At 44.7% G+C, this 19,890-nt stretch overlaps 1 protein-coding gene across 4 annotated transcripts; it reads right to left on the bottom strand.

Moving 5' to 3' along the window:
• Positions 1 to 429: 429 nt before the first annotated feature.
• On the bottom strand, positions 430 to 12,416 carry LOC125522845. Of its 4 annotated transcripts, XR_007289992.1 has the most exons (22): positions 12,138 to 12,416; positions 11,995 to 12,060; positions 11,736 to 11,909; positions 11,156 to 11,230; positions 10,958 to 11,084; positions 10,820 to 10,884; positions 10,634 to 10,707; positions 10,387 to 10,496; positions 10,028 to 10,065; positions 9,575 to 9,725; positions 9,310 to 9,477; positions 9,024 to 9,098; positions 8,758 to 8,894; positions 8,053 to 8,122; positions 7,922 to 7,968; positions 7,074 to 7,256; positions 6,834 to 6,965; positions 6,588 to 6,731; positions 1,545 to 1,734; positions 1,366 to 1,466; positions 1,117 to 1,263; positions 434 to 932 (listed from the first exon to the last, which is right to left on the bottom strand). XR_007289992.1 is itself a non-coding variant. In XM_048687885.1 (19 exons), exons 1-18 carry the CDS (start codon positions 12,399 to 12,401, stop codon positions 6,594 to 6,596), a joined length of 2,094 nt encoding a protein of 697 aa, XP_048543842.1. In that variant the 5' UTR covers positions 12,402 to 12,416; the 3' UTR covers positions 5,825 to 6,385; positions 6,588 to 6,593. The 4 variants fall into 4 exon arrangements, 2 of the variants coding, with proteins under 2 accessions (XP_048543842.1, XP_048543843.1); XR_007289991.1 differs by having other exon boundaries at positions 430 to 1,263; XM_048687885.1 differs by lacking the exons at positions 434 to 932; positions 1,117 to 1,263; positions 1,366 to 1,466; positions 1,545 to 1,734 and adding an exon at positions 5,825 to 6,385.
• Between the last annotated feature and the right edge of the window lie 7,474 nt (positions 12,417 to 19,890).

Below are 19,890 nucleotides of genomic sequence, written 5' to 3'. Positions count from 1 at the left end.
GATTCTACAACAGTTTTTTTGGTAGAACCGTAATTATGATGGAAAATCAACGCCAGTTGCTAGTAGCATCGGTATCTAGCTCCTCAAATCAAATGTCTTTTGTGTTTTGAGTCGTATGGGCTTCAGAACAATATATAAAGCGCACCTTAGTCTGCCTGCGTCCACAAGTTTGACTACTTCTTTGACTTACAGAAAGACTTCCCCGACCTCGCCATGGGTGACAGTAGTGATGCCGCGAAGATGCATTGTGTCAGTACTCACAAGAATTGTTACATACTCTACCTTTTTGTGAAAAGGCTCCTTATGTATTTAGTGTTAACATTTTGGAGACAGCTCTCAATTTCTCGCCAATCTCACAACTTCCCAACCAACCATGGAATATAGATGAAGACAAACCAGTTCGTAAAAAAATGAACACAGAACGCAAGGGACACAGAAGGACACAGTCCCAGGAAAACTTGACACACATTCTGATGGCTGTCTGGAATCTCAGCAAACACACCGAAACTAGTAAGTACAAGATCCTCACTGGAATTTTGAGTGGACATTCTACGCATGGTCCACCATGCCCAGTAGTGTCTTTGTTTGCATTTCTCCATCAAATTCCCGTGTGAGCACCAGTAACTAGCGAACCTCAGAAATAGGTGCCCTCCATATTAATCAACGCATATGCAGCATCACTATGATATCAATAATTCTACAGATTAATCATGTAAATACTTGAATTGGTCCACGGAAAACCATTATCTTGATCAGGCACCATTTTCCCCTCCTAGAGGAGCAACAATTGTTTGTTGTCATTCAGATATTATCTGTGATTTACTAGCCATGGTCTGTTGTGGCACCAGCCAGAATGTAGGGCCAAACCGGTTTCAGTGGTTGGTGTGGGCGACTATGTGTAGCTTGTAGCTCCCATAAGTTGTTGCACTGTCCTAGATGGCGACAAAAGAAAACTGAAGTTCTAACAACACCATGTTTTCTCAAGAGTCTTTTGAATATCATGAAGACAAACTCGAATTATAAGCACAGAGTAGAGGAAGCAGGTTGATTATACAGAAACACCATGTTGCAAACACAGTATTTTACGCTGGAAGTACTTGGTGTTAATAGAAATACCTATGTCAAGAGAGGAGTTCAGAGTTTCTCTTTGGATAAGGACTTCCTTTGATCCTCCAAATTTTTTCCTTCTTTGCATTGAGAAAGCACTTCAGATTAGCAATTGTAAGCAGACGCAAACTCACCTCGCTTATGATGATCTATCACCTGAAAGCATTTTAGGTCAAGTTACTAATTTATTAAGTTAATGCCTAAAGCAGTATATACATCTGGCTTGCCCTCTTTCAAACACAAATAAATGACAAACACCTTTGCAGTTAACTCATCCTTGTCAGCATCTGGCTTTGTTTTTGTCTTTGTTGTTGAAGTTAACTCATCCTTTTGATGATCTATTGCCTGAAAAAAAAATCCTGAACTACAACTTCATTGTTAACTAAACAGTTCGCAGAGATTAGCATCATCAATAAAAATAAAATTAGGCAGCTCACCTTGTTGGTTAGCTCGTCTTTGACAACTTCTGGCTTTTCTTTTCGATTTTGTTGCAGCAGTTATCTCATTCTTGCCAACCATAGACTTTGATTTTGTCCGTTTTACTTTTGTTCTAAGCACATCCTTCTGAGTATCTGAATATCTAGCACTGATGTTGTGTCTCGCGGGACATTACGTGCATAATCTGTACTGTGAACACAACAATATCTGAGTTAGCGGTACTGAAACGGCAACTAATAGTATATCGTGTTCAAGTTCAGCTACAGATATTCTAGTGGGTTTGCGATTCACGAACTATTGGAGGGGAACACTAGCGAGCTAGCTAGCTAGAGATAACACGCCTTCCGTTGGCGACGGTCCGCCTATATAAAGCCGACCGCGTCATTGTATCGTCGGTGGAGAGGGGCAGGAAATCTGCGCGTTTGGCGGAAAAAATATGCAGGAGTCTGGTGTACTTGGTAAGGGCAGCGCGGTGCTATTAAAGAGTTCCTTCTTATGAGTTGATGGTATCGCAAACAATTAATTAGGACATTAGACATGTGTGCGGAAGTTTATACCATCACACATAGTCATAAGGATAACTGCATGTCATGGAAAATATATCTCACACGGTGGGCCAATATGAACCGTCTGTGCCATCTGGCACATGTTTTTCCTATAAGTTATGTGTGGAATGGTTAACGTCATCAGTCATCACAGAAAATTGTCTTTGCGAAACCGTGTAACCTCAAATGCACACGGTTTACTTTCCAAAATGGACGACTAGGCAAACAATTCGTTCAGTATAACAGCGTGCATGTTATCACACACAGTTCCATTTCTAAAACTATGGGTTATAACTAACAACTTTGCCAACAATTCATTCAGTATAACCGTGTGCACGTAATCACACACAGTTTCCAGTTTCCATTCGTGCGCGGTTGGCTACTAATCACACACGTTTATTTTCCAAGCACACGGTTTTATTTTTGAAGCGTGTGTGATGCCATTATCGCACACAGTTTGTACCATCGTATGAGGTTGATTGAGGTGGGGGGGGGGGGGGGGGGGGGGGGGGGGGGCGCTTAATAGCACCCTTCTGTAATATGCAGAAAAGATGCTAATGTTTATGTTAAAAAAATCTTAGTATTATTGGTGCATGGTCATAAATAGCTTAATATATTCTTCAAAAGCGGAGTCTAGTTAAAGGACTTATTCATTACATTCAGGCACCGCAAGGACCGAGTGTCGAAGAAGAATATGCGAACTTCAGAAGCGGAGTCTAGTTTAATATATTATTGGTGCATGGTCATAAATAGCTTAATATATTCTTCAAAAGCGGAGTCTAGTTTTTGTGTCAGTGATGTCCAGCTTACCAAAGACAACAGGATATGAAAACAATTCATATGTGTTGGGTGCAACTGACCAACAGGTAACATGTAGTTTTCTGAAGCTTTCAAAAAAAAAGTTGTGCGAAAAAACCCTTCCCTCCCGTGATCCCCCCCGCGCCGCCACCCGCGAGGCGGACGGGCCGGGCGCCCAGATCCCCCCGCCGTCAGCCTCCCATCCTCCTCCCTCGCCGCCGCCAGGGGGCGCGGCCGGGCAAAGCCCGACCGGCGCCGGTGGCGGCGGGGCGTGTTCTACCTCCTCCGCGCGATGGGGCGGCGCGGGCTCCTCCTCCTTCGAGTGCAGGCGCGGGGCACCGCGGCGTGGCGGCGCGCGCCCCCCTAGCGGTGTGTGGCGCTGCGTGGCTGGCTGCGCGGTGGTGTGCACCTCGCCGCGGCGGCCGGATCCGCCCGGCAGGCGGCGTGGGCGGCGGCTGGGGTCCGGCTTCGGGCTGCTGGCGGCTGCATTGGGCCCTCTCTGTCACGGGCGTGCAGCGGTGGTGCGGTTTGGCCGGTGGCGGTCCGGCGACCTGGTGGTGGTGGCCGGCGGTGCGCGTGGTGGTGGTGCTTCCACTTGGCGGCTCTCTGTGCAGGGAGGCAGGGGAGCGGCTTGGTCAGGGGCGGTGGCGCCGACTGCGTGCCGGCTGCAGCACGAAAGCGGGAACTTTACAGGCCTCGAAGATCCCGGCCGGGCCTATGCGGCCACGGGCCTGGTATGTTCCTGCTATTGCGTCCGGTCAGCTACCGTCGTTGACGGTGGAGGTGGGGCCCTCCCGCGTGCCGACGGTGCTGCTGCCCTAATCCCGGCTCCTCTTCTTCGTTGTGCAGACCATGCTTCACGGTGTCGTGGTGAGACGGCGTGGGAAGCTTCGTGACCGGGTTGGCGCAGGGTGAGGGTCTGTTTGGTGGCGAGCTCTGGAGTGCCTGAGGTGGAGGTTGGGATCGGGAGAAATCCCTGTTGGCTTGGCCGACACCGACGCGGTGGCGCTTGTGGGTGCCGCCGGACCTTCCTGGAGGGCGTCGGGGCTACCCTTCCTCTCTCCTCGCCGCGTACCTGGGGAAACCCTTGGCAACAGCGCCGTCATCGCCGCGTCCCTTCTTAGAGGTGTTGATTGGTACCGGTGCTTCGGAGGCTCGGAGCTTGGTGGGCGTTGGTGGGTGCAGCGGCCACGAGGCTTCTCCGGTTTTTTGTCGATCCGCCGTTGTCGGCATTTGTTTCTCTTGTATTTTCTCTTTCTTTTCTTTTGGGCGTGACTGCGCTGTTTCCGCCCCAGCACCTATCATTGGATGACTCGGTTGGTTGCTTTGTATACAAAGCGGGGGGAAACCCTTTTTTGGTAAAAACATGTAGTTTTCTCTGATCATGGTCCAATATACGAGAGCTTTAATATGAATGCACTGGATCAGCGGGAAGCATATCTAGCGAACTTACCAACTGATCATAGTTGAGACACTCATGCTATATATAACAGTGAAACAGTCCGACAATCCAATGTGCATCTACTTGTAGTTTCCTTTAATCTAGTGCTTCGATTGGTGTCTGTAATTCAAACCACACCTCATCCACAAATGAAAACCAATTGCATAGGAGAATGGACACGAATTGATCTAGCTTTAATCCTGATGTATCCTATTCTTAGCATCTTCGACACATTTGAATCCTTCTCCCATGTACCATCTTTGATTCCATCTATTTTTGCCAAGTTCTAGCACGATCGCGAGCAAGCGTTTTCAATCTTAAGATGTCAGAACACAAACAATGTGCTCACACATATAAATACTGCTCTAGTATATGTGGTTGTTGGGGGCACTTATACAACACTAATTTCTCAGAGATATTTCATGTTAGATCAGGGCGACTGGGCAAGCATCAAGCTAGCATTTTCAATCATAAGATATCAGAACACAAACAACGTGCTCACATATATATATACTCTAGCATATGTGGTTGTTGGGGGCACCTATCCAACACTAATTTCTCGAGATACTGCGTATCAGAACAGATGGACATTGCAGACATGAGATCAGTGTGGGAGTACTATGTGTGTGTACGAAGTTAAGATTGTATGCCGGAGCGATGAAGATCGAATGCACATATCAGTCGGCCTGGTCAATTAATATAAACTATACGCAAAGATGAGAGATGATGGGCTTCCTGACACATACGTGAGGCTCCTTGGAGCATGCGAGTGCTCTTCATACAGTTTCCTGGTAACCATAATCATGACTTGAATTGGATCGGTGGCTAATTGCAATCATACCTCATTCTGCTAATGATAGGATATGTCTCGTTACAAATGTTAGTTGAAAATGTGCGACGGTTTTCTATGCTGGTTCACAACATGACAACAATTCAAATTATAGTTTTGCTCCAGTTCAAAAACTAAATGCGAAGTGAACGCGCTACTATTTTTTAGAGTTATGATGTACTCCCTCCGTAAAAAAATATAAGAGCGTTTAGATCACTATTTTAGCAACTAAAAATGTAGGAGGAACTAATTGAGTAAGATAATATCCAATCTGTCACCATGATTCTACAACATTTTTTGGGTAGAACCGTAATTATGATGGAAAATCAACTCCAGTTGCTAGCAGCATCGGTATCTAGCTGCCCAAATCAAATGTCTTTTGTGTTTTGAGTCGTATGGGCTTCAGACCAATATATAAAGCTCACCTTAGTCTGCTTGCTTCCACAAGTTTGACTACTTCTTTGACTTACAAAAGACTTCCCCGACCTCGCCATGGGTGACAGCAGTGGTGCCGTGAAGATGCATCGTGTCAGTACTCACAAGAATTGTTGCATACTCTATTTTTTGTGAAAAGGCTCGTTATATATTTCGTGTTAACATTTGGAGGCAGCTCTGGATTTCTCGCCAATCTCGCAGCTTCCCAACCAACCGCAGAATATAGATGAAGACAAAAAAGTTTGCAAAAAAAACAACGCAAGGGACACAGAAGTACACGGTCCCAGGAAAACTTGACACACACGTTCTGATGGTTGTTTGGAATCTCGGTGAAGACACCAAAACTAGTAAGTACAAGATCCTCACTGGAATTTTGAGTGAACATTCTACGCATGGTCCACCATGCCCAATAGTGTCTTTGTTTGCATCTCTCCATCAAATTCCCATGCGTGCTGGAGAGCGATGAGCACCAGTAACTAGCGAACCTCAGAAATAGGTGCCCTCCATCGATCTTAATCAGCGCATATGCAATATAACTATGATATCAACAATTCTACTGATTAATTATGTAAATACTTGAACTGGTCCATGGAAAACCATTATCTTGATCAAGCACCGTCCCCCCGCCCCCTAGAGAGAGCAACAAATTGTTTGTTGTCATTCAGATATTATCTGTGATTTACTAGCCATGATCTGTTGTGGCACCAGCCAGAATGTAGGGCCAAACCAGTTTCCGTGGTTGGTGTGGGCGACTATGTGTAGCATGTAGCTCCCATAAGTTGTTGCACTGTCCTAGATGGCGACAAAAGAAAACTTAAGTTCAACCACGGAATTATAAGCACGTTGTTTTCTAAAAAGTACGTTGAATATCATGAAGACAGACTAGAATTATAAGCACAGAGTAGTGGAAGCGGGTTGATTGTACAGAAACACCATGTTGCAAACACAATACTGCACATTTTACGCTGGAAGTACTTGGTGTTAACAGAAATACCTAATGTCAAGAAAGGAGTTCAGTTGCTCTTTGGATAAGCACTTCCTTTGAACCTCCAACTTTTGCTTTTTTTGCACTGAGAAAGCACTTTAGATCAGCAACTGTAAGCAGACGCAGCTGACCTCGCTTATGATGATCTATCACCTGAAAGCATTTTATGTCAAGTTACTAATTTATTAAGTTAATGCCTAAAGCAGTATATACATCTGGCTTGCCCTCTTTCAAACACAAATAAATGACAAACACCTTTGCAGTTAACTCGTCCTTATCAACATCTGGCTTTGTTTTTGTCTTTGTTATTGAAGTTGACTCATCCTTAACACTTCCTGGCTTTGCCTTTGTCACCTTGTTAGTAACATCCTTTTGATGATCTATTGCCTGAAAAAAATTAATCCCGAACTATAACTTCATTGTTGAAATCACCTCATATATAACTAAACACTTCGCAGAGATTATCATCGATAAAAAGAAAATTAGGGAACTCACCTTTTTGGTTAGCTCGTCTTTGACAACTTCTGGCTTTCTTTTCGAAGTTGTTGCAGCAGTTATCTCATTCTTGCCAACCATAGACTTTGATTTTGTCGGTTTTACTTTTGTTCTAAACACATCCTTCTGAATATGTAGCACTGATGCTGTGTCTTGCGGGACATTAGGTGCACAATCTTTACTGTGAACACAACAATATCTGAGTTAGCACTACTGAAATGGCAACTAAGACTATATTGTGTTCAAGTTCAGCTACAAATATTCCAGTAGGTTTGCGATTCACAAACTATTGCATGTGCAGTGTCAAGCAGAAAGAATGACAAATTCCGTGAATTCCTAGATAACAGCTTCCATTCGGATGGTACTTTGTAGAACTGATGCAAATAGGTATTTTCCTTCCTCAATCCCAGTCCAGAACATTTTTTGTTTTATGCACCCACAACAAAACAACAATACTACGAAAAAAACTCAGTGGCTTGGTGTCCCTTCCCCGTTGAGCAGTTTTTAATCTGTTGAGTAACATTTTTATTCTTTTATATTTGAAGTACAAGATATCTCACCTTAAGATGCTTTCATTCCCGTATAGTATCGACAAGATCCAAATTTACTTATGCAAACAAATATATTGTACTTATTTTATGAAACTTCTTACTCCCTCCGTCCGAAAATACTTGTCATCAAAATGGATAAAAGGGGATGTATCTAGATGTATTTTAGTTCTACATACATCCCCTTTTATCCATTTTGATGACAAGTATTTTCGGACGGAGGGAGTATTTGTTAGAATTAACAGTATTCTCTCACATAGCAAATAATATGAGAAAATAAAATAAAGGGCATTGACATATCTTCCTCGTATCCAAGTTCCTCTTTTCACAACAATCCTTTTGGTGCACTGCACAAGAAATATGGATGATTAGATCTCCTGTACGTGTTAGTACAATTGATATGTCTGGAACACTACCCTGATTCGTAATACCTTTTACAGTTCCTCCTTCACCACTGTTTTCTAGAATCTCTGCATGCTTCCTTTTAGGATTCACAGAAGTCTGCAAGGATGATGGGACACGTTCAAAATTCGAGTCCCATAAATAATACAGCACATTGGTACCAATCCACGTTCGAATCAGGGTATGTAAGATAAATTTGTTTATTACTCCCTCCGTCCGGAAATACTTGACAGAGAAATGGATGTATCTAGACGTATTTTAGTTCTAGATACATCCATTTTTATCCATATCTCCGACAAGTATTTCCGGGCGGAGGGAGTATAATATATAGTCCCACAAAAAGAAGAAGGCATCTAGCGCGAAAATATGACATAAGAAAATCACTCCATGGTGTTTGCAACATGGTGTTCCAGTATAATCAACCCGCTTCCTCTACTATATGGGAAATTAATTGCCAACGAATCTTAGACACCCCAGCGATGTGGCGACTAACCACCGCAGCTCCAACTTGCGACACAATGGCAACATGCCTTGGCATTAGCACTGCTACAAATCCTAGATGCCCCAGAGATGTGGCTTCGAACCACCATGGCTCCTGTTACTGAATCGTACAATGAACCGGGAATGAAAACCCGACCAAGATCAGAGTTCGACTATGGTTGGAGCACATCCGGTAACTATGATCCAAGCACACTAGATCAAAGGTGTGGATATCCTTTTGGGTAAGTGTATACCTGAATGACTTGCTTGAGAAGACTTGCACATGATGAATCGACAGGATTAGCATGGCTTGCTTTAGGAAAACTTCCAAGTGACGATTTTGGTAGGCTGGTTTCACTCGATCTGTTTGAACTATCAGCATCAGATTGTTCTGATGCAAAAGATAGTACCGAGTGAAATTGTAGTTTCTTTTTCTAGTAAAAGGAATCTGCTAACTAAGAAAATGAATTGACTATGGGATGATCAACAAACACAAATTGACAAATGTAATAATATTTACCAGAAGAACAGCTTGTTTTGTTTTTATCTGCTCGTTTACTTCTGCTAAATGAAGGCTTCAATAATGTTATTTGTGCTGCAGAAGATATTTTAATACAGAAGAACTGCAGTCACTCTCAGTTTTACTGTGAAGGAAATGAGACCGTCATAATTAATGAATTACGTAGATAAAACTCAATTAGCATAATTACCTATTAGGAATAAGTAACATGATTTATTAACCTGAATTATTTTTTTGCATTTCCTAACGATGAAAACCAAGAAAAAGAAGAGAAATCTAGTCTTACATTTGAATGAACTGGTTAGGACAACAGACTCTGATTGACAACCATGCTTGATGGAATGTGTGTCATCGCCAGTGCCAGCATCATCCAAAGACTGAGCTATCTCAACTTTGGTATTGCACAATTTGGCAACCGAAGAGCAAAAGACAGCTGGTTTGGGGGTCCGGAAGTCTTGTGATAGTAGAAAATACATATGCATTTAGTCAAAACAGGCGGTGAATCAATATTTCAGCCATACAGGCAAACAAGTTCGTTCGACAAAACGTACCTAAAGTCAATGATTGGTCTTTGGCCATAAAACCTGGATGAACTAAGCGAAGATCCTCTGAATTTTCGGCTCTTGCAGTGTGCATTGCCAGTTTACTTGTGGCTTTATCCCAAGTAGGCAGAGTAGCTGTGCAGTTAACTACCAGTTGTTCCTGCAACATTACAGCCCACCTTAAAAACAACAGAGACCTACTATGCCCAATACGTATAATTACATGCTGGCAGATAAAGGTTCACATAGTTCAAAATGACAAATTCATATTAAAACGGATAGCCGTGATTTATCAATACAAGTGAAGTGCTTGCATGAACAGCAATATGTACAAAAAAGAAAATATAAATAGTCTTTAACGTGCATTTTTGTACCATATTATAGTATGATGTGAAGAAAAGGGAAACGATATGATGCGTTGAATGACAGCAGCGTTAATTACTTGAAAGGTTAGTTGATTACCTTGATTACTAGTTGACTCTGACCAAAGAAATTCCAAGCTAGAATAAGAAGCAAACGTCAGGTATGATCCAACAAAGTTATTATTTCTCGCATTCTAAAAAAATAGTCCCTAGAGTCGTTGAGTAAAGATAAACAACATTATTAGTATGATCCGACATAGGACCTGAACACACATCCCAAGGGACCAGACTTATGATTCTCCTGTAGATGCTAAGCCATATCTACACTGCCATGCATAACTCTCATACAACACCGGGAAACATGGTTTTCAGCAACTCCTGATTACAACAACTAGAAGCATGTATGCCAATTCACAGTTAGTAGAGGATATTTCTACCAGACAACAGAATAGTCATCACCTTTCAACAATTCTATAAAAGACCGCATGGAAGACATTGCCTTTGATGCTCTAACAGATTTTGGGGCAGGCTGAAGCCCCGGACCTTGGAGGACAAATGGAGAAGGCAACCTACATAAGTTGGATAAAGGTAATTAAAGCAGAACATCAGATGCATGTTGACATGGAACTGATAAATAATAATGATCAGCATGTTAATAACAACTGTAACAGCACTGAATGTACAATTGTACTTGAAAAATCATAACCATTGCTTCTCGCAGGAAGCTCCGCATGTCAGTTTGACTGCTGCATGATAACTGTAGTTCATCTCCAAACCATGCTGCAGAACGCAAAATTTGTGAAATGAGAAAAAAAATGTTAAATGCAGGAAATACTCCTGAGGGAAAGCATACCAAATCAAAAATGATGGTAGGAAATGCCAAATATACCACCTTAACTGAGCAAAGCTTTGTAAAGCTGTCCAAGATCTGTCCAGAAGGAGGTAGTTCACTAAAACCTATGAAAGTAAAACAAATATCTTGAGAAGAATATGAGATGATGTAGCAAGTACTACTAAAACTCTAGCTTACCAATCACATGGCCTTCCTGTAATGTTGGAAGAATTGCACAAGCTGTCTGGAGGTTATAACCATCCAAACTTACTTCCTTAATATGTTGGAACGTTTCCATCACATTGGAGCTAGCAACATCTGAGATCTAGCAGCAATACATAATAATTAACTTACCTAGTTTGTGTTGTAAGGCGCCCAATGAACAATGAAGAATACCTTAAGTGTAGTAAACCGAAATGCATCAGGTGAGACAACAAACTCATAATCATCATTTAGTCCAGATCTGACTTCCTGTACCAATTCGACAACCAAAGATGGTAAGCTACAAAATCATATGATATCAAAGGCTCGTATTAAGACAGACAATGACAATTAACGGAAATAGTGTAGCCAAACCAGAGGATGTACACATGATACTTATGAAGGGATGAACACTTCAGTTGCAGAGACGGCACTTAAGTTCTGAAGTTAACTGAAAATTCCTGTGTCCCAGCAATCTACAGGTTGGTCTTGGTACAGCAAAGTTGATTTAATTCGGACTGCATAAAGCTGGCTCTAATCAAGCTTAGACAATGCAGTTGGCTTCTTTACAGACCAAACAATGATAACTACTGCGTGGGATTTGGCCATGTGCTCTGCATACCCGTTTTCCACCCATTTCTGGATCAGGCTTGAATCGGTCAATTTAGCAACATGCGCAATCATGTCCGCATATGGAGATCATAGGCATGGCATTTATATACACACCAACATGCAGCAATCCAAAGCTACGTGAACAGGGTGAAAAACATCATACCACATTCAACACGCAGAGATCAGTCCTCTCCTCACTGGCAGCAAACGTGGACTGGGCGTATATGCTCTCCCCGACAAAGCTCCATCCACGCTCAAGCGTCAGACATCGCAGTCCACACTCAACCGCTTTTGCAACCAGCGCGCCTGAGCACACCACCTCCTCCTCCTCGCCAACCTTACAACGGAGGACGCAAAATTACTAAATTAACCAGCAAATACTCGTAGCATCAAAACGTCGAGCAGGTGAGGGACACGCTCACCGAGGCGCCCGTGAAGGCAGCCGCGATCTCGGAGGCCACCTCGGCGGCCGCGCGAGACTGGCATCTCTGCAGTGATCGGAACCCACGTGTTACATCTCTTCGCCAAGGACCGAGCGGAAGCGAGGCAGTTGAGCGAGCGAGACCTGGTAGACCACGAGGGCGTCGGCTGGGGGCTGGGGGAGGCACGCGAGACGGTGGCGGCGGGACAGCCTGCAGCAGAGGATGTCGAGGTCGAGGGATGGAGCGGCGGCGGAGAAGGAGACCTGGCGGAGGAGGAACGGCGGCGACGGTGCGGAGGAGGAAGAGGAGGGGACGGGGACGGCGCGCACGAGGACCTTGTTGCGGAACATGGCGAGTGTGCCTGGCCCTGAATCTTCTGCAACAGCACCTCTGAAGAATGGCGACATGCCGGTTCAGTATAACTTCAGCGATCGGGATGCAACCGGGGGAACGAAAACCGGAGATCCAACGGCTGCTGAGTCCGAGTTACATCTACTTTTCAGTGTCCGTGTGTTTAATCCTTGCGGCTGCTACAAATCAGCCGGGTTTTTTTTTGCGGGGAAATATAAATTCATTTGAATCAAGGGGATTCGTTACAGTCCTCTGGACAAAGAGTGCTGCCCACAATTAAGCAGTTGTTTCTCTTCCTCAACTAAAGCACAGCCACTGGAGATCTATTTGACGCGTCATCCGTAAACACTAGATGGTACCGCATGTGTTGTCGCGAAACATTTTGAATGAATCAAGTAGGACGTTATGAAAGTAGGAACCAACAGTCTGCTGATTAAAATGAAGCAATCAAGTAAAACGTGTGAATTCAAGTTCAAAAAAATGATTTTTTTAAGGTAAATGGTTTATGTGCAAAGGGAAAATAGACGGAAAGCATAGCAAGTAACTTTTCTTTTTACCATTCTTTACTTTTGACAAAACCAAAGGGCAATGTATAGAGATCTCCAATGTATAACGGCAGCACAGCAAAACGGCAATAGTGCGCCGATAGTTGAAACCACAGTATCAACAAAATGAGATAACGTTATACTACTACTTGAAATGTTCAGATAATCATACATATATGTCATGAAACCCAGTAAATGCACATTATTATGCATGCTCAATGTCATCCAGGCTCCAGCACAGTTACGATGTTGAGTTTTCTGATGTAGCAAATAGAATTAATCAGAATCCTATGCTCTCTAAATGATATGAGAGCAATGTAGACTGCGAACAGCAATAGGCCTATACAGCAACAAAGAATCACCAATTTTTGCAACAACGATAACTATCCTTGTCAGGCAAGACGTCTAGCACCTATGCAGCATCGACGGAACCTGACAAAATAAAATAAGCTCAGTCATGGGAAAAAACCGAGGAGGCTCTCTGACCGACCCTCTTACCATGAGGAAGACGCAGGCATTTCTACCGCACGCCTCGATCTGCTCCCCTGTCTCCTCTGCCACCACCCCCGCATGCTCCTCGCCGAGATCCTAGCCACACAACACAGGTGAATCGCACTGCTCGATCCACCTCCACGTTGTGGGTCGTCACGCTGGGCATCGCCACGCTCCACGGCGTTGAGTCTGCCGCAGCCGACGGAGCCGGATATGCCGTCTTGGCGGTGCTGTTGTAGGATAACGACGGGACGGGACAACTGGCGAGCCGAGACATGCATCTAATTCTACCTTGCCCTGGTGCGTGCGACACATGAGTGAGCATGGAAGATGGCCAAGGTCACTGAAGCATTGGGCATGGTGGATTTTACAGTTCTATCTATTTTCTCCGGCGGCCAATCAAGCCTCGTTTCGCCTAAACGCTCTCACCTGTCGAGGGCCGCGAGCTGTCCCCGTCCTTGCCGTCGTCGACGCGCTCGGCGAGACTCGGAGGCAGTGGCAGAGCGATGACACACAGGCCGCCGCTGCTCCGAGGGCCGCGAGCTGGCCCCCCGTCCCTGCCATCGACGACGCGCCCGGCAAGAATCGGAGGCAGAACAATGAGACACGGGCCGCCACTACTCCGAGAGGTTGCACTACCGCGACGGGAGCGCGCCACTGCAGATGGCCGACTTGAGCGGTAGCACAACCTCGTTGGGGAGCTCGGAGATGCGGTCCTCCCAATCCCTGCGTGTCACCGCTCCTACTTCTCTGTCCTCCTACTCCTCACTGATGCAGATGGCCAACTTGAGCTACAGCACAGGCTCGTTGCGAAACCCCGAGATGAGGTCCGGTACTCCGGTCCTCTGACCCCTTGCGCGCCGCCGATCCTCCAGCTAAATCGACCAAGATATTTATGAAGGGATTCTAAGTGACATGGAGGCACTAGCTCTTCGGGTGTCTCTTTGATGTAGAAGGTAAATAAAACGATCGATCATGTCTCTTTGAATGCCAATAATTATCGATCATGTCTCTTTGAATCCCACGATTGATCATGTCTCTTCGGGTGCTTGCGTATGTTTTTCTGAGTTGCCATCCTTGGGAGACCGAGAGTCTTTTCCATGGACCTAGTATTATTTACAAAAGAAAAACTAAATCACAGGATGGAATCGATGATGTGGCTAGACTGCTGAGGTGGATGGTTGCATGTTGATTGCTAATGTGGACAGTGTGCATGGTGAGAGAATGGGTTGTAGTGGGGATCAACTTCGCACGTTGTTGCGGGAATGTTTGCAATATTTCAATAAGATTTTGATTATATGGAACATGAATTCTTGAAACAATAGTTTTTGAAAGTATATAAGAATTAAATGTAAATAGCATAATAAAATGAAATTTCACATGCATGCATGTTGTAGTGGATTTTTAATATGAATAGTGGCATGTTGAGGTGGGCCTTCCCTTATGCATGTTGAATGATGAGGTGGCATGCTTGCATGTTGAGAGAAATATGTTTGTGGGGGCTAGCTATTTAGATATAGAAGATGTTAGATTTGAGCAGCCAGAGAACAGTTTGTTTCGACGATAAAAGGCTCCATGCTCCACTCCAAGGCGAGTGCAATGCCTTCCGCACATGCTGAAACTTCCACTTCAAGAACGCTAGAACATGTATGAAGAAAATGACATGATGCAAAGACGATACGTTCTTCATGATTTCGTAGTATCATATCGGCTCCTCCCGTCCCGTCCTCCTCCTTGAACGCGTCGTCTGTATTCAGCTTGTTCCAACCCGCCGGCAGCCGGTTGATCTTAGAAAAAGATCAACTACCTGGCAAGCCGTCCAATCGCAGCATCCCTCGCGGCCCAATGATGCTCCATTGAAGCACCCCCGCGGCACGGTGATGGTCCATTGAAACACCGGCGGGCTCGATGATGCTTCATAGCAACACCCCCCACCCCCTCCCCACACGATGCTCCATTGAAGCACCGACGGCTCCGATGATGCTTCATCGCAACACCGTGCGCCGGCGATGCTCCATTGAAGCATCGGGGTTGCAGCACCGTTGCCGGCGAGCAGCGCCATGGATGTTGCATTGCAACGCCGTCGCAAATCTCCCCCATTCTCAGCCATGGATGCTACGCGGCGTCTCGGCAGCGTCGACGACACTCGATTTGGCGAAGAAATGGGAAGGTCGAGCTACGGGAGGGGAAGAGGAGACGTCAGGGTTCTGGTTGCAGCAGCAGCCGACAGTTGTGACGCATCTCGTACAGGAGTGTGTGAGAAAGGGCGAAAAGGGGTCGGCTCGATCTGGAAGAAGGATCGATCGGCTAAGAGATAAGGACAAGGGAGGTGTCGCGGGGTCAAGTGACCACGTGTAGCACGAGCGACCCGAGTGATTTCCCGAGAAATCAGTCGGTTGAATCTAAATGTTCTCATTAATCCCTTACTTGTTACCTGCCTTTGTGTTGTAATACGTCGAAAGCTGGAACCATATGGGTATGTTAGGTTTTAGCCCAAGTTTTCCTTGCCAAATACTCCCTTCGTTCCATACTATAAGAACGCTTTTTACACAAAAAAACACACTTATATTATAGGACAGAGGGAGTACTTAGTTAGGCAAAATTTTGATCAAGCATTCTTTTTACCCGTCAGTTAGCAAACATTGACAAGCAAAATGATCTAAAGTTGCCAGCCCTGCGTCCCCTCTGCAGAGCATCTTCCCTCTCTCTCTCTCTCCCGCATCTCCTCCAATCCAGATCGGGACAAAGCACTACAGCTGGCCGTCACCACCATCGAGGCTTGCTCCCCTCCTCCCCATGCCATGTTTGAACGATGCCGCAATCCACACATCCCCCCTGGCTGCTACAACTGATGATGCTAACACGTCGCCGTTGGAAGAAACACCCCAGGAGATAGCGTGATGTTGCACTGCACCATTCTCAGTTCGGAAAATCGTCAGTACCCAGTAGGATGGCTAATGCGGCCAAAGGTACCAGAGGGGAGATTGCACAAGGGGGTATCCAGGTTCCGGCCCTCGTATTTGAGGTAATTCCCTGCATCCTTCTTCTATTTTGTATTCATGGTGGAGTTCCTCGTGCGAGAGGGTTACGAGGGAGATGTGCATATGACTACCGAGAGTTGAGTCTACGTTGGAGATGGGAATGGCTACCCCTAGCCCCGCCTTAGACGACAGGGCTTTACACAAGAATCTATCTGATCTCATGTCGCCTTCATTTTAGCTTGCATGCCAAGATTATCTCTGAGCTCTATCCTGGCATCTGAGCTTCTCCTATTGCCAGGCTCTGTCCAAGCCACATAGGATCGGTGTATTGCACCGTTAGTAGCCCCCGAGCGTGTCTGGAATTAGAGTATCTTGGTCTCCAGGGATGAGAACCTAGACGGGCTCCTCTTGTCTTGACAATCACTATGGCTTGACCTGATGAGTCTAGCTTCAAATGGGTTTTCGTGCCTGCCAAGTATTTGGCTTCTTGGACGTTGTCTTTATGACTTCGGAGTTGCTGGTGGGGGCTTCGAGGATTTGGGCATTCCTTTATGTTTTGTGTTACACTGAGACTTAGGGGTTTGAGTTCGCCCGTGAGACTTGCCTATTCCTGACCTCTCAGAGCCACCGTTGCTCGAAATACGGAGTCCTGAGTTGTTGTGGCATCCTAGGTCGGAGCTCCGTGACATACATTCTAGATATCGAGGCGTCGCCAACCCACCTTATCCCATCCCATCATAACTGGAAGGAAGACTAGTGCGATGCTCGTTGGTCTCACATTGACTGGCGTGTCATGATGAACGTGCCTGGATTCCCGCGGTCGTATCTTGCAAAATGGGAAATCGTGGAGGAAATGGGGCAAGTGTCACTTCGCCGAGGCCACGGTTTCGCTGTCTCGGGTGGGTATAAAGAGGGCAGAGGAAGAGCATTTCCTCCCATTCTTCCAGCTCTGCCTTAGATATCCATCCTCTCTTCCCCTTGCTCCTGACGCCACTGTTGCGAACTAACTGATACGTCTCCAACGTATCTATAATTTATGAAGTATTCATGCCAATATATTATCATTCTTGGATGTTTTACAATCATTTTATAGCAACTTTATATCATTTTTTGGGACTAACCTTTGACCCAGTGCCAGTTGTTGTTTTTTTCTTTTTTCTTACATCACTGAAAAGCAATATCAAACGGAGTCCAAACACCGCGAAACTTTTTGTGGATTTTTTATGGGCCAGAAGACTCCTGATGGGCCAAAGCAGCACCTGGGGGTGCCCTGATATGCCTCCAATGTATCTATAATTTTTGATTGTTCCATGCTATTATATTATCTGTTTTGGATGTTAATGGGCTTATTTATACACTTTTATATTATTTTTGGGACTAACCTACTAACCCAAGGCCAGTGCAAATTGCTATTTTTTTGCCTATTTCAGTGTTTCGCAGAAAAGGAATATCAAATGGAATCCAAACGGAATGAAACCTTCGGGAGAGTTATTTTTGGAACAAACGTGATCCAGAGGACCTGGAGTGGACGTCAAGAAATCAACGAGGAGGCCACGAGGGAGGGAGGCACACCTGCCCCCCGGGCGCGCCCCCACCCTCGTGGGCCCCTCGTGGCTCCACCGTCCTACTTCTTCCTCCTCTATATATATATCCATATACCCTGAAAACATCCATGAGCACCATGAAACCCTATTTCCACTGCCGCAACCTTTTGTACCCAAGAGATCCCATCTTGGGGCCTTTTCCGGAGCTCCACCGGAGGGGGAATCAATCACGGAGGGCTTCTACATCAACACCATAGCCTCTCCGATGATGTGTGAGTAGTTTAGCTCAGACCTTCGGGTCCATAGTTATTAGCTAGATGGCTTCTTCTCTCTCTTTGGATCTCAATACAAAGTTCTCCTCGATCTTCTTGGAGATCTATTCGATGTAACTCTTTTTGCGGTGTGTTTGTCGAGATCTGATGAATTGTGGGTTTATGATCAAGTTTATCTATGAACAATATTTGATTCTCCTCTAAAATCTTTTATGTATGATTGGTTATCTTTGCAAGTCTCTTCGAATTATCAGTTTGGTTTGGCCTACTAGATTAATCTTTCTTGCAATGGGAGAAGTGCTTAGCTTTGGGTTCAATATTACGGTGTCCTTTCCCAGTGACAACAGGGGCAGCAAGGCACGTATTGTATTGTTGCCATCGAGGATAAGAAGATGGGGTTTATATCATATTGCTTGAGTTTATCCCTCTACATCATGTCATCTTGCTTAATGTGTTACTCTGTTCTTCTAAACTTAATACTCTAGATGCATGCTGGATAGCGGTCGATGTGTGGAGTAATAGTAGTAGATGCAAAATCGTTTCGGTCTACTTGTCGCGGATGTGATGCCTACATACATGATCATGCCTAGATATTCTCATAATTATGCACTTTTCTATCAATTGCTCGACAGTAATTTGTTCACCACCGTAATACTTATGCTATCTTGAGAGAAGCCACTAGTGAAACCTATGGCCCCCGGGTCTATCTTTTATCATATAAGTTTCCAATCTATTTTATTTCGCAATCTTTACTTTCAATCTATATCATAAAAATACCAAAAATATTTATCTTATTATTATTATCTTCAGATCTCACTCTCGTAAGTGGCCGTGAAGGGATTGACAACCCCTTTATCGCGTTGGTTGCGAGGTTCTTATTTGTTTGTGTAGGTACGAGGGACTTGCGTGTAGTCTCCTACTAGATTGATACCTTGGTTCTCAAAAACTGAGGGAAATACTTACGCTACTTTACTACATCACCCTTTTCTCTTCAAGGGAAAACCAACGCAGTGCTCAAGAGGTAGCAAGAAGGATTTCTGGCGCCGTTGCCGGGGAGATCTACGCACAAGTCAAGACATACCAAGTACCCATCATAAACTCTTATCCCTCGCATTACATTATTTGCCATTTGCCTCTCGTTTTCCTCTCCCCCACTTCACCCTTTGCGTTTTATTCGCCCTCTCTTTCCGTTCGTCTTTTTTTCGCTTGTTCCTTGTGTCCCATGTGCCGTCATGGCTAGTCCCTTATCTGCCCCTTTGTCTCAGAATTTGAAGTTCTTCACTTCAAACAAAGATAAGGAGAAAATTTAAAAGATGCTTGGTTTAGGATGTTGGAATCTTATCATAATTGCACCCTAGAGGTGAATTTTAGAATTTTACTTCGCAATTTTTATGTTGGGCTAGATATGTTGCATAGACAACTCTTGGATTGCGTTGCCAAAGGGAATTTTATCGAAATTGATCCCAGTATTGCTCATGAAATCATAGAGGGAATAGTGGGAGCACTAACTCAACATAAGGGGTCACATCATACCCAGGAAGAGACACAAGTTTTTGAAAAGATTTGCGAAGTAACGAAAATTTTACAAAAGTCTCTTGAACCTCTTAAGAGTGTTAGCGGAAACCTTCACCGCATGAATATGTTGATTACCCTTTGCAATAAGCGGTTGGATCCTTTAGATCTAAAAATTTCCGAATATGATGGGAAACTT

Source organism: Triticum urartu, chromosome 7 (assembly GCF_003073215.2).
Source record: "Triticum urartu cultivar G1812 chromosome 7, Tu2.1, whole genome shotgun sequence".
Classification (NCBI taxonomy): Eukaryota; Viridiplantae; Streptophyta; class Magnoliopsida; order Poales; family Poaceae; genus Triticum; species Triticum urartu.
The sequence above is the reverse complement of the archived record's forward strand: the minus strand, read 5'-3'. Positions and strand labels throughout refer to the sequence as shown.

Bases quoted from the DNA above. Each gene is read 5' to 3' on its own strand.
- LOC125522845 (XM_048687885.1), bottom strand. From the start codon at position 12,401: ATGTCGCCATTCTTCAGAGGTGCTGTTGCAGAAGATTCAGGGCCAGGC. The intron at 11,910-11,994 runs GTGAGCGTGTCC...CTCCGTTGTAAG, and splicing joins CTGCCTTCACGGGCGCCTCG to GTTGGCGAGGAGGAGGAGGT. The intron at 6,732-6,833 runs GTGTTTGTCATT...AAATGCTTTCAG, and splicing joins AGGACGAGTTAACTGCAAAG to GTGATAGATCATCATAAGCG.